This window comes from Haliotis asinina, chromosome 2, assembly GCF_037392515.1.
Source record: "Haliotis asinina isolate JCU_RB_2024 chromosome 2, JCU_Hal_asi_v2, whole genome shotgun sequence".
Lineage (NCBI taxonomy): Eukaryota > Metazoa > Mollusca > Gastropoda > Lepetellida > Haliotidae > Haliotis > Haliotis asinina.
In genome coordinates this window covers 82,458,105-82,472,900 of record NC_090281.1, presented here as the reverse complement: position 1 = coordinate 82,472,900, position 14,796 = coordinate 82,458,105, and the positions used below count along the sequence as shown (strand labels likewise).

Here is a 14,796-nt window from a genome sequence, read left to right as displayed (position 1 = left end):
CAGATTACAATGCACAACTGCAGTTTTCTCCTTAAAATAATCACTGCAATTCCAACTTCAAACAAAAAACAGTTAGGTTGAACTGGTGGCCCAAGAAGAGAATGAGATGAGGCACACTTTTTCCTCTCTTGTAAATGTTGATTAAACACAGAGAGAGTTAGTTTGAAGTAGTAACCTCAATCTCAGACACATTACAAGTAACCATGTGGACCAATTCACTCACTTGTTTGTTGTCAGCAGAAACATCAAATCAAATCTTCTTACTCAACCCAAGTAGCATCAAACATAATCTACCATGAAAGGAATTCTAATCAATTGGTCTGACATTAATATCCCCGAGAGTACATGCATTCTGGACATGTCAAAACCTTATCAAATCCCAAATAATTATTGAATCAATTGAGGTTAACCATACATTCCAAATCATGAAAAGAGATGCAAAAATAGACTTGCACTTCAGTCAAAATGTTGCTGACAGTGTGTACGTGAGCATCAGAGAAAATACTAATCCTCGAAAGTTGGTATAAATTATAAAAAAAATACCTTTAAAACTGAAATACTAACTCCTGAAACACTTAACAAGCAGGAAGCATACAGTTTGGTCAAGTGAAAAAAATCCCCAAACGTTCCATAAAGGTAGGTTTAGTTTCGTACTGTCACACCAAAGTGATCACGATGACATGCAACATTAAAGGTTGTATGCCCAATGCCTTTCAAACTGAAACAAAAACAGTCAAGAACATATTAAATATCAGCATCAAAAAGGGTGGGGGTGGGGGTGGGGGTGGGGGTGGGTGTTTGCATGCGCTTAGGCAGAAGCACCCTCTGGATCCACCTAAGAGCATGTATGCATCACTCTGAAACATAGTATATTTGAAAGATTACTAGTTCCTCTGTTTGTGCCAGTAAGTTGATATTTAGTCATATCAGCAGTTTCGCAGAGATGTTGTCACCAGTCTCTATTACACCTACAGTATTTGAATCTGGAGATCTAATCAGTCTTGGCCTTTTAACATTAAGATGTATACCAAGGTTTATCACACTGACGATACACCCTGAAGCAATGTAAGCAGTCACAGGACCACTTGAAGCTTGACCCCTTGTGCAAAGCCAGACAACTCAGCTGATAATCATCATAAAATTACATCAAAATCAACATAAAGCTAACTTTGTATGATAAGATTTTTTCACATTTAGTGTCTCTGATGACAAACATCACCAGATTTGTCAAATTCTGAAAGCAGAACAGCAAAGTTTAGTTTCAAACATTACCATTACTAAAGCTGACTGAATTATTTTTATCCTGTATAAATTGTGTGGAAGAAGGAATAACTGAACACTAAAAACAAATCAGACCAAGATACACAAAACATCACCAAACAAGCTTTCAAAAATATTGCACAAAACAAAACATTTTTTCCCTGTGATAGCAATGTTCCCAATGGTTTATCAACCAAGCTTCCTTCAACTTACACAAAGAACAAATAATCCACAATAAAACTACAGAAAACAAACCATTTCTTGTATTTCTACATTCAAACAGAATCCATCAATTCTCTCATTCCTACTGTTGTCAGCATTCAACAACAACACTGGCCATTGATCCTAATGGTGGTCAAACATGCTCTGGCATAATCCCAGGTGGGCACCTACCTTTACACAACATTCAGCTCAAATGTTCGCCAGACCAAAGCGTGGGTATTCCAGGTGATTAATGGTTAAACAAGGACTGCCTTAAGACTGACCCAAATTGACCTACACAGGTAAGCCTCCTGATTCTGCCAAAGCCCTAGGCTGAATATTTAAAGGTGAGAAAGTGGTCAGCTAAGTTGTTGTGCCCTTGAAATGTTAGTTTTATCAGTTTTAAGGATTAACATATTTTATTGCCTGTTTTGATGATGTCAAACTGTTCATCAAGGCCTATTTAGATCCTCCTTTCAGTTATGTATAGATAATAGTGTCTCATAATTCAGATAGGCTGAGTGCAAAAACGTATGTGTTTATTGTATGCACACTTTTTGTCTTGTGTAGATATACGTGGCACCTAAACAAACTGTCTGTCAGTCTGTCCTATTCTTTAAAAAAGTTGGTGTGGGAACTTTTTTTAACCAATTTTGGAAGTCAAGAGTGAATAACATTGAATATAAAGGTTTTACTATGCTTTAAATAAATTGTTGTATAGATGTTGCACACGCCGATATATATTACTTATACCCTATCAAATATATTACTTATACCCTATCAAATATATTACTTATACCCTATCAAATATATTACTTATACCCTACCAAATAACTATCATAGGCTAATAAATACCCAAACATAGTATCATATTGTTCTCTTGTTCCAGGGTTGAAGGAGATGAATCCAAACATATTTGTGAGTAATCAGTTTGTTACACAGTCTTTGCAGACATAAAATGGAAAGGTAAAACAACCCTCTTTAATAGGCTTTGATCTACATAAAAACATCTCCAACCAATTTTGCTGGAACACCAACATTTCCACAACTGTTGTAATGAACTTTCATCAGTGCAGACAAGTACATTCTGTCCATATCTCAGTTTAAATTCTTTAATCAATGAAACAGTTACAACAATGTTTCATCTTGTAATCTATTTCAGTAGGGCTACACTCCATTTATGTCAAAGTAATAAGCTTCTATTAGTCTCAGTTCAACAGTCACCTCAGCGAGCCTGCCAGAACAATTAACCTGACATACCTTCACAACATAATTCAATTACCTGTTCTTTTATCCACAGGTATTCCATTGTCAATCAGGCCTCCTCTCAGACATGTACTTTATACTAGGGGGCACTATTAATCTAGTTTGACGCACTCATGTGGTAATCTGTAGTCGCCACTAACACCACCATGAAGTCACTCAGTGTACTAATGTGATTTTTCTGTTGGATTGGAAACTGATCGAGTGAAAAGTGAAGTTGCATCCAGTTCATGGCAAGTTTGCTATATTTTGACATACCGTATTTAACCTTGAAATGTACATGCATAAGATTGCTGTTTTGGGAGCTACTACATTAACCTTTGAGCCAACTTTTGGGTTGTACATGTGTGGTTATCACCGCTTAACAAGCTGATGTTTTACAACCTCAGACAAATATATCCTGCATACTGTTTTCCAAAATATATTATGATCTTGAGAAAACAGGTAACAAAAAGTCACTTTCAGTAGAGGCTTGGATAAAAACTTAAAAATTATGTTGAGTTAGTGAGTGTGAGAGAGTAGGTAAAGTGAATGAAGCTATACACTGCTTTATAAAAATTATGTAACATTACCATAGGGGGAAACTCCCATAATTCCAACGAGGCATATCAAATTTGGTCTGACGATATGAAAAGAAGACTACCCTGCCCACATAAATTAAGGAAGCATGGAAGACATGAAACTTAACACAATGAACAATTTTTATAAAGAATATGGTAATGGTAAGTGACCCATTCACGCAGATAAATTTTTAAGTATATCCTGTATAAGTATCTGACTTATGAATTAAGTAATATGTATTATTTCTACCAAAGCAAGTTTACCATGAGTTCTTTCAGAGGTCAGGTTATAACAGCCTGATAATGTTTTTCATTAAGAGCAGACCCTCACAAGGTTATCAATGCCGCACTGACTATGAATGGGTGGCGAAGTGAGCAAAGCGTGCTTTGCACGGCATCCTTGTTTTAAGGGCATTGTTACAAAAAGTGAGTGAGTGAGGTTTAACACTACTTTTAGCAATATTCCAGCAATATCATGGCAGGGGAATTTGACTTCACACATTGTATTCATGTGGGGAATCAATCAAACGTGATAAGCCATCACTTCAGCCAGAAAGCTAACCCACCCTCCTGAATGAGTGAGAGAAAACAAAGTTCATATCTATAATTTCTACAATGTCACAGACCCTGGAAACTTTGACACATTATTCTCTATTTTCCCATGTGACATTTAACAGATCAAAATAGTAAGCTTATAAGACATTAAAACTCCATTTAGATTAGATTCTACTGATTATCCAAAATCATTCTTAAAGCTTTTTTGGTTGTAAGAAGTACAGATAACCAGTTTCAGTGGCAGAGTGACTAGTGATGTGATTTGATAGCGATGTCATTGCAAACAATGATATCATAATGTTCTGAAATGGAAGGTGAACTTTCATGTAATTCTGTAGTGATCACACCCAAGAATAATTTTCAACCCAGGTTTGGATGATAAAACTCAATATTTGAGTCACAATAAATGGTTCATTTGCACTGTCTGCATGGCATTCTCCATCTTCAACCATGAATTGTGGCCATATGACAAGAGCTTGTTGCTGTCAACAACATTGTATTACAGAAACTGTGGGTAAAATTTGGGTCTTTCCAACAGTTTCACAGTAGATGCTATATTTGGTTCATGATAGACAGCAATGTCAGCTTGACCAGTTATAACCCTGGGACATTACAAAACTTAGCAAAAAGTACACTTTGAAAGCAAATACACAATTTAAATGAGAATCAACAATGGGGACACATATACTACGTTATCAGTAAACTGTCACAACATTAACATCCATTATTTTGTGATACTATTGCTGAGTGATAAATATGGTAAATATTTTACACTTAAACAAGGTGATTAGGTGAGGTCAAATGGTGTCTAATAATATGTTCAAGGTTATTTTGCTCAAATAGAGCTGCACTTGCTAGGGCTGGGACAGGTACACCTGATACCCAGGATGGGTGGGTAATGAGTTGGATACAGGCACCTGTCTCAATACACAGACCTGTTATGATCATGTGACTAATATATTAAACAATGAAATATGTTATTCTTTCGTGATTGAAAGGTTGTAATTAGGATAATTCATCAGCAATAATTACAGTCACTTTTTTTAATCAAGCATGGTTAAGATGATTACATGATACCATTTAGAAAGTGGTCAAAGCTAACATGTCATATTTGGAATTTCACTTTCGTAGTATTGTACAAATTCTAGCACTTTTTTGGTTGAGTCCCATCCGGGATTCGAACCCACACCCTCAGAGTCAGGCACCTAATTGCCAGCACACAAAGTCAGCCGCCTAGCCCACTCAGCCACTGCAACTTTCACAAAAATGAAAGTCGGGCAACTGGTAATCTAGACTGCGTACTTTGCAACTGAAATCCCAAATATGACATATGTTGCATTTGACCACCTTCGAAATAGCATCGTGTAATCATAGCTCCGGCCGTGGAGCCGTGCCAATTTACACTTATCAGAGGGGTACACAAAACTCTTGAGCTGAAGAATGTGTTGCCATTTCCTATAAATCTGAAATCAGAAATTCACATAGCAGCTGGCAGCTATCCTGATAGGGTTGGGTAATTGGGGATGGGGTACCCAGGTAGAAAATTTGAACCTGTCCCAGCCCTAGTATATGCACCTGAAATGTGGCTGGTTATGGTTTAATAGCGCTAGTCACAGCATAAGAAGGATGCCCCACTCAGATACTAGTATATTATACCTACTCCCTAGGTAACAGCAAGTACATTCCATTACATCTTTTACTACAATGTGGTCAGGGGATTAAACTACCAAACTTCTTCTTTCCAAGCAGAAGATCTTTAGACAGCACCTGAAAATGTTTTTACTGTATAAGATATAGCTTTTTGTATAAGCCAAAATAGTGACTAAAACCACAATCCAATTAAGAGATGATGTTCTGTCTTTTCGTTTGCTTGTTGAAAAATACATGAAGATCACCCAAACAATTAATACTGTTCAGTGAGTCATTTTAGTTTTACGCCGCACACAATATTCAAGCTATGCAATGGCAGTCTGTAAATAATCAAACCTGGACCAGGCAATCCTGTCATCAACATCATGACCATCGATCTACGCAATGGGGATGTGATGTTATGTGTCATACAAGATTTCTTGACAATCCTATCCTATTAGGCACCTCTTACAAAAAGCACTGACGATCAATCCTAATTTCAAACATAAAAGATAAGAGTTGACCATATACTATCATATTATTTAATGACATCCCTGATTTTCAATACTCATTCATAAATGTGAATAATAAGCTATGAAAACAAAGGATTGAGAACAAACCATCATGTTCCTTCCACCTTGAAAAAGAACATTTTTAATGTCTACGTTCATAATAAAGCATGAAATTAACAAAGCTTAAGTCAAGTTAAGACATGCTAAAGTATTGCATGTCCTTTTTGGTGCCAAGAAAATCACACATACTCACAATAAGAAACAAATTAAATATACACCAAATCACATTGTCATACAGCTTCCCATGTTTTCAAATTTGAAAAGATAACTGTCACTTTTAAAGAGGTTTTTTCATCAGAAATATAAAACCCTCAATACCCCAAAATAGACATAGTTTATATGTATTTAATAAACAACTTACTTTTCTCTTCATATTTTCTCAAAAACAAATCCAACTATATCAAATCCAGTCTCCAAACGCTCCCATTTCGAACACAAGCTGCATTATGCTGATGACAAATTGTCACACACGTGTTTAAAACAGGCCAAGTACTTGCAGGAGCAGTTAACATTCCATCATCAGCTTGGAAAAACGCCTCCTACGAAAAAGGTACTCCCCCATAGGGTCAAAGGACTTGAAAAAAACAGACTTGCCTTCTCATTACACATCTTAACGAAAAGGTAAATATTCGGACAAAGCGTGGCACAAGTAGCCACAAGTAGCCCCAACGTTTCAACCCTTTCACAATGTACAATGCCCCAATGACCTATATCAACCTCCAGATGCTGGAATTACTAATAGTCTTAACCTATGCTCCTCTCACCTGACAGGTATTTCCATGCTAAGGTTACCCGGCTACAAGTAATATAAACAATTTTCTTCTGTAGCTTTGAATTTGAAAAGCAAAAAGTAGTTTTTGTTGGTTGGGTTTTTTTTTTCAAAATATTTAAACTCAAACAATGATTTGTACTGGCATGTAAACATAATTTCTTCTAACAATTTAACATTTTTTCATCTGTTTCAATTATTAATTTTCAGTAGAAATGTACAGTTTAATTGTTTTTAAAGTCGACCTCAGGTTTCATGCATGTTACTTTTTGGGGGATGTAACACAATTATATCTCCAAAATCCACTTTATGTCCAAATGAGAATTCATTACTAAACAGGCACCGTTTCCCTCGAAGAACAGGTAAGCCTATTTGATCAATGCATTTCAGCCTTCTCTCATGAAAATTCAAATCAGTAAAAACCAGGTTAAGTGTGCACAAACAAGATTTGGTGAAAACTAAATATAACACTATGATAAAAGGCCATAAACAAACACACAACCTAAATAAGTCTATCAAAAAACTATCATCCATAAGACTACATAACACATAGGTATAATCGTGATGAAACCTCTATCTTTATCATGAAAAGAACACACAAATATTGTCAAGAAACACACTACTAAATATTAATTCTTCACATCTCAACTGCAACCAGACAACAAATATGCCACAATCTCCCCAGTACACATTAAACCAAGAAAAGCGAAATAAACCTAACATCATTTTCAAGTGAGATGGTACAATTGTTTCTTGTCTTCCTGATGAAAAATTCTCAGCTGAAACTATAAATGCAACATTAATACTGTATCGTTACCACCTACCTGCATTCACCAAATAAAATCTGTAATATGTCAGTTTTCCATCCCTCTTCTATAAATCCATGCTGATGTATGTCACAGCACAATGACCAAGCACCGTTATTCCCAGGACAACATGACCTTAGGGATTAACTTTCAGGTGAGGGGGTTCGCGAAAATCGAGATAATCGCAAAGCAGTGAATCACAACCCGTCCCTCCAGCCTCTATCGGAAAGTTGGACAGAATAATGTCCTATTGTGAAAATCAGGATTTTATTGTCTGCTTGCGAATCCCAGACTGTATGACAAACGTCTGTTGTTTTCTTTTCAGTCTTGTATGTGAGAAAAACCAAAGCAAATATTACATTATCACCAAGTGTAGAAGTCAGTTCATGTGGCAAGGGTACATTGGCTTCCAGGTGGTTGAAATTGCATCACATGTCGGACATAAAGTTTATTACATGTTTTATGTAGGTGTTAACTCTCGTATAACGCAGGAGGGAGTTGACATGTTACAACTGATATGCTGTTGTCAGTTTTAACAGGGAAGGAGGCAACACTCTTCACAGATCTTGCTGAATAATCAGTTTTTGCAACTCACAAGATGAATACAGTTTTAGTCCTTAATGAGATTTCCTGACAACAAACCATCATACATTTACTTTCAACTACATGACAAATAGCACAATCAAAAACACTGCCTCTTCTACAAAAACAAGTCTTTAGGCTTAAAAAAATAATGTTGTGGTTCTGATTACCAAACGGACCCTTGAATTCTGTTGCTAACCCTATTTCTTTAAGTGGTTTAAATAAAATAAGCATCCAGGTAAACACTATATCATCTATACATCTGCAATCTCATTGGTAAAGAAAAACTGGAACATTTTTAGCGGGATTAACAAACACCACTCCATGATAGAGTTACAAAATTTGTACCATTGTGTACTGTATTTCATTATTCATACATATGAAAAGTCAAGTGAGGTTTGACATGTAGGTTTTAAATGGGCTGGTGTGAAATGATTTGATCGTGACAACAAATTTTCATATGTCATTGTAAAATAATAAAAATGAAATTGAACACTGATTGAAAACAGCTGTTCATTTTCTGTCACATGACCTTCATTGACTAATGAACAATGCGCAGGTTTTTGAACCACTGGCCTGGTGCAAGAAATTGATTGTCCCTGCTTAGAAATTCCTGTGTATAATGGTATAGAGAATTAGAAATACTTGTCAGTTTCAGCTTAAAGCATATTACAGTGAGACTGAAAACAAGAAAACCTGTTTGTTAAAATAACCATTCTGGTGATAGTCATGGGAGCAATAGCCATGTGAACCACAGAAATATATTTGAAAGGATATCTCAAAACACTGTGTTGCAAGATATCGCCCATCCAGTGTATACTGACACCCGTAATTCTGCCAGAGTTGTTCCATTGAGATGATCTTCTATATTTGCTTCTGTATGTTTGAACATCAAATAAATCCGACCATTAGGTTCTGAGAGTGGGTGGAAGTACACACTAACATAAAATATCTTGACAAAAGGCACTGTGGGTTGTTGAAATATGTACCAAAGTCGATGTACACAGAATTAAACTGTATCAACTGTGTATTTGATGTCTATTCAAAACATCAACAGGTAAGGTCAATCTGAGTCTGGGGTTGCTTTAGTGAGCAATCGTTACATCAATGTCCTGATGGTGTTGCCCACACCACGGAGTGGGATGTGGGATGTGGGATGTGGGATGGAAAGGTGTACACTTGCAAAATATGCTGGTGAAAGAAAATATAGGTACAATTTGGTCACTAAAATGATGATAGCTTCTGATTCTTTTGCTAGATAGTCTGGTTTAGTTATAACTCTCTGTAAACTAAAGGATCCGGACTGACCAAACCATAACCATATGAAACTGCCAAGACAATCAAGGTACATTACGATCGGTCAACTCATCAAGCTTATCATAAAGACATCATCTGCTCTTACGATCAATTACTAGAGCTTTAATACCCTTGAGGTTCCAACATATTTATCAAAACAAATGTGTGCTTTGAGCAGGATATGAAGCCTTGCAAGGCATGTTATAAATATTTTTAAATAAATAAGAGAGATATGTGTTAGGGTACATCTACTAAACACTGTTTTGTCATATCACATATTTCTAAGTTTCTATAGATTAAAAAAACAATTTAAATTTTTACAATGATTGTAACAAAGCACAGCCTTGAATAAGTTATTCTACACAAGGCAACACAATCACGAAAGTAAAATTTAGTAACACATGCTGTCAATATCTCTGCCACATAGCTACATTGCTTGTAATCATTCGATTTTCAAAATTTACTTCAAGAAGAGAATCCACATGTCATGTCCAGAAACTGAAGATCAGTGTTCATAACACCAATCACTGGATTGTCTGGTCTTGTCTCAATTTATGTACAGAATACAGGACAGCTTTCTGGACAAAAAAACAACATGGTTATTGAACATTTCAAACAACATCCATCTGTCAAAACCATGTCATATACAGTCACAGCACATCTAAGCTTGATATTCCCTCAAGCACAAAGATAATACAAGCTATTTATGAACACATTATGGTAATCACACCATGTTATTGCCTTGTGATGATATAGCCCATATTGTCCAATGTGCTTGATAGGCGTTAACATGGTTAATTGGGATAGTGTACTGCCTGTCTGGCCTTTCTACTGAATTGATTGGTTGTAACAGTTTTACTATGACCCTATCACCTTGGGAAACACAAAAGACTTACAGAGGTTTCAAATGTTCCCGAGTCAGGTGTGTGTCTGGCAGTCAGCCTCATACCGCTTGACCAGTGAGACATGGATACTCGAAACAAAAGCAATATATTGACTATGAGACCCCCAGTCCCAGAATGACAACAGCAAGTAAAGGGATCAAACGAAACACTTGACCCTCTCCAGGCAGCCTCATTTCCAAAGTGAGTGAGTGAGTGAGAGAGACACAGATGTCAAGTATATTATAGTACATCTCAATCTGTGGTGCTATCTTTGGCTGTCAACAATGTAAATGTCTGGCGGTTATCAAATAAAATCATTTACAAATGCAAGAAAAATTATATGAGTTTCACAAAGACTTTTAAATTTACACAATCATCTCAAGCAAATTAAGCTAATGGATTTCAAAAGTCTTTAGGCATCACAAGGCACATGTTGTTTGTTTACCATTGTTGCCATGATTGTACCGATTCATCCAATCAGTGTTTTCAAAATTCAGATTGTTTTTGGTGAGCATAGATAAACAGCAATGTTTAATTTCTGTCATGGGCAACAACATGGATCTGGTGGTCACAATTTGTGACGCTGTCATCGCAATCAATCGGCATAAGATCTTGCTCATATCAAGTATCAGTTAGTATGGTGCAGACTTGACTGAATGAGGAGTGAGTTTAGTCTTAGCAATATTCCAGCATGGCATATTGTGCCCATGTGGAGGCTTGAACCAGTGTCTTCTGGAAGCTACCACTTTAACCATTAAACTGCCTCACCTCCCCTAAACTTGAATATTTACAACCATGATATGAAAGAAATTATCCTGGATGTCCAACAAAATCATAGGAAAGTCAAATAAATATCACTAACCTGAAGCACTTATGCCAGTACCCTGGAGAAGTAAAAGAGTAGTGTAGGTCCTTACTTCACTCATTAGCAAGAAGACACTCTAAGAAAGACAAAACTGCCCTATTTGACTAAAGCACCTGCATGTGCACACTACACATTTCACAAGTTGTCACAGGTGTTTCTTGCAAGAAATTACTGTTTTCTGCCACTTTAATCAGGAACACATCACCACAATCACATGGGACGTATCAGGCATATCAACATGTAGCACATGCTTACTGGTGACATTCACCTAGTTGAGATTCGTAAAGGATGGGTGGGACGAAATAAACACTGTCACAGCATGAAAGATGGAATTTTGTGAAAAACCTGGACATATATAAAAAGGTGAAGAATAGTTGCATTGTTTATATATTAAGATCAACAGCAGAAGTTATCTCACAATGAATTACTGAATGTGAAACAAAGCCAATATTAGTATCTGCTAGAAGAAAGATTTGCAATGTACACTTATGATCAAAGAGTTCTTAATAAATAAGTGAGTGAGTGAGTTTAGTTTTACACCACACTCAGCAATATTAGAGCTATATGCTGGCGGTCTGTAAATAATCGAGTCTGGACCACACAATCCAGTGATCAACAACATGAGCATCGATCTGCACCATTGGGAACCGATGACATGTGTCAACCAGGTCAGCGCGCCTGACCACCTGATCCCGTTAGTCGCCTTTTATGGCAAGCATGGGTCACTGAAGGCCTATTCTACCTCGGGACCTTCACGGGTCATTCTTAATAAATTATTGAATGAGTTTAGTTGTATAATGCAAATAGCAATGTAAAAGCAATATAAACAGAGAGGGACACTAACAAAGATTTCCTACATGGTGTATGCATGGGGAATCAACCCTGTGCTGTCAGTGTGACAAACAAGAGCATTAACCACTTAGCTACCCTTATGTTAACATGTGGGAGTGAGGGAGTTGGGTTTTACGGCGCTTTTATCAATATTTCACCAATATCATGCAAGAGAACACCAGAAATTGCTTCACACAATGGACTCACATGGGGATGTTGGAACCCTGGTCTTTGGCGTGATGAGCAAACATTTTAACCGCTAGGCTACTCCCATTCTCTTCCCACAGAGGTTACTCCTATTATACCTTCATATTAAACCTCTTTTCTAATACAGACATACTGCCCGTTGCTTATATAATCCCCCAGCAGCCAAAACTTGCAACACGAATTATCTCCCTTCTTTCTATCCAATCCGCTCATGTGTTACATCAGCTTATATCCAATATGTTGGTCGCCATGGAGTTAGTTGATCAAGATGCGATGGATAGATCAGTATTTCATGTTTAACTGAAAAGCAGAAACTAGTGCAATATAGAGTGCAGGAATGAATCAACAAGATGTTTTTGGTGACGTAAGACAAGCCATATAATGGCTAGCTTGACCGTTGTCAAAAAGGGGGTTGGAGACACCATTGATCCGCAATTACATGACTGGGTTCTGGCTTGACAAAATGTTTGCGCATCATGCTGGGGAAGAGGTTTTAGTTGTCCCGAAGCACATGGAAATTACCAAGACTTTGCCTATGATCACTTTTAAAACAACCTCGCTCATTGCACACCTAAATCTGATTGCAACCAATCACAAATACAGATCACTCGCACTATGAAAGGGACGAATTCTAACAGAGGTTACGTAGGAAGATATGATAGGAGTAAACTCTGTGAGAAGAGAATGACCTACCCCTACCGCATCTTAGATTAATGTGAATGAGTGAACATCATAACTATTACCAATGACCATCGTCAAACATAAACAGCTTTGAAACGGACTCTTCACGGCAGTTTTCAGTTCACAAGTGTACAAATGTTGGAAAAGACAAGCCACTGAAAGGATGAGCAAGTATCAACACCACCTCAGTACAAGGATAAACAGTCATATCATAAGGGTTGTCACCTCAGAGTGCCTATCTCACATTTCCAGCTTGTAGTACCACGTAGGGAATAAGTGAAAAGCCTTATACACATGATAACCAGTGAGTGTGTAGGGTTTTATACCACTTTTAGTAATATTTCAGCAACATCACAGTGGGGGAAATGGGCTTCATTCATTGCACCCAAGTGGGGAATCGAACCCAGGTCTTCAGTGTGAAGAGCAGACATTTTAACCATTAGGCTACCCCACTTTCCCACACTGGGTAACCATCTGTCCATCAAGCTCAACAATTTTTAAGCAATGCAAAGCTCTAACATGCCATGCCTAAACAATGCCTTTCACTCAAACAAAGCTAGTCATACATGATGAAGGGAATAAAACACACATCTTCAGATGACAAATGTACTGCTTAGCTACTGGGCTACCAACTGGCTCCTAAGCCAAATGAACAATACAAAGCTCTTAAAATGTCTAAACAGTGCCTATCCCTCAAGCTGAGCTAATAGTAACACAAAGCTCATTACTCAAATCAACCATGAACAGCAAGTCACAAACCACTCCAGACAACTCACATGTACAATTCTACCATCATTACAGCCAACAAACATGAAGTTGTCATACACAGTCACCCACAAACACCTAAAATCCAGGTCAAAACCTGTAAAACATCAAGGCATCACACCTTACAATGATAACGGCAATCAAACTTGACAGCTCTGTAAACAAAAACATACCTGACACTAAAACAGCTGAGTCTGACCTCTCTGAAGGAGCATGATCAGTTTTCCCCAGATTATAACACAATAACTGAAAGCACCTGTTTGGCCACTCAAAGGTCAGGAAATGCAATGTCCAGGTGAAAACTGTCAGCAGCCACAGGTGTGGAGAAAAGGTCAATATAACATAAGATCTTGCCATTCCTTGAGCAAGGATACATGGCCATGTATTGACCAAGGGATTAATTCCTGAAATTCACAGCTTCATTATTCTATAAGGACAGTCAACATTGCTGAAGAAATATGTTCCCATGTCAATATTGGTCCAAGAGAACATCGCAGGTATACACAGGAAACACTGCTTGGAAACTGGTCAAAGGTTTCCGAAAAAAAAAACATGTTAAAAAATGTTGACATAAAGTATATATGTCTGTATGATGTCGCTTGGACATATGTTATTTGAAAGAAGTAGGTATGATTATGAGAAAACTTTAAATTAATAACCTAGTATCATCTTACAAATTAAAAATACAGCAAAATGAAAACACACCATGTCTCCAAATAACAGCAGTTCAAGAAGTTGCCACAACTTTCTTGACATGACAATCTTTAAAGTGACATTGCTAGTAGAAAGCCACATCCTTTGCCTGGTAGTGTCAAGTCCAAAGGGAAGAAAGTAAACTGTCCTTTCAGACTAACAAGTCAGTTGAGGTTGTGTTGGGTTTTCGAGTGAATTAAACAATTAATTTACAACACCTTGAATCATTAATCAAGATTCAATAATAAGATGTAATAAATGATTATAGCCATATGTAGATGATGACAGACAGGAAATGCACTGTAATGAGAAGAATGAGTGACCCGAGATGCAATGTGTCTGAACACTTGGGCTGCAACAATTGGGTTTGATTGAAA

The 14,796-nt window shown here is 37.1% G+C and overlaps 2 protein-coding genes across 4 annotated transcripts in view; one reads left to right on the top strand and one right to left on the bottom strand.

Moving 5' to 3' along the window:
* LOC137274447 (sarcalumenin-like) overlaps positions 1-14,796 on the top strand; it is a 276,599-nt gene that overhangs the window by 34,123 nt on the left and 227,680 nt on the right. The window lies entirely within an intron of this gene.
* Positions 1-14,796, bottom strand: part of LOC137274438 (microtubule-associated tumor suppressor candidate 2 homolog) — a 143,578-nt gene that overhangs the window by 126,020 nt on the left and 2,762 nt on the right. For 2 of the 3 annotated variants that reach the window (XM_067807611.1, XM_067807614.1), the window contains exon 1: positions 7,634-7,672. The exons of the other annotated variant lie outside the window; for it this stretch is intronic. In XM_067807611.1, coding sequence (XP_067663712.1) covers positions 7,634-7,639 — 6 coding nt within the window. In that variant the 5' untranslated portion in view covers positions 7,640-7,672. Of the gene's footprint in view, positions 1-7,633; positions 7,673-14,796 lie in introns of those variants that run through there. 3 annotated transcript variants of the gene reach the window in all.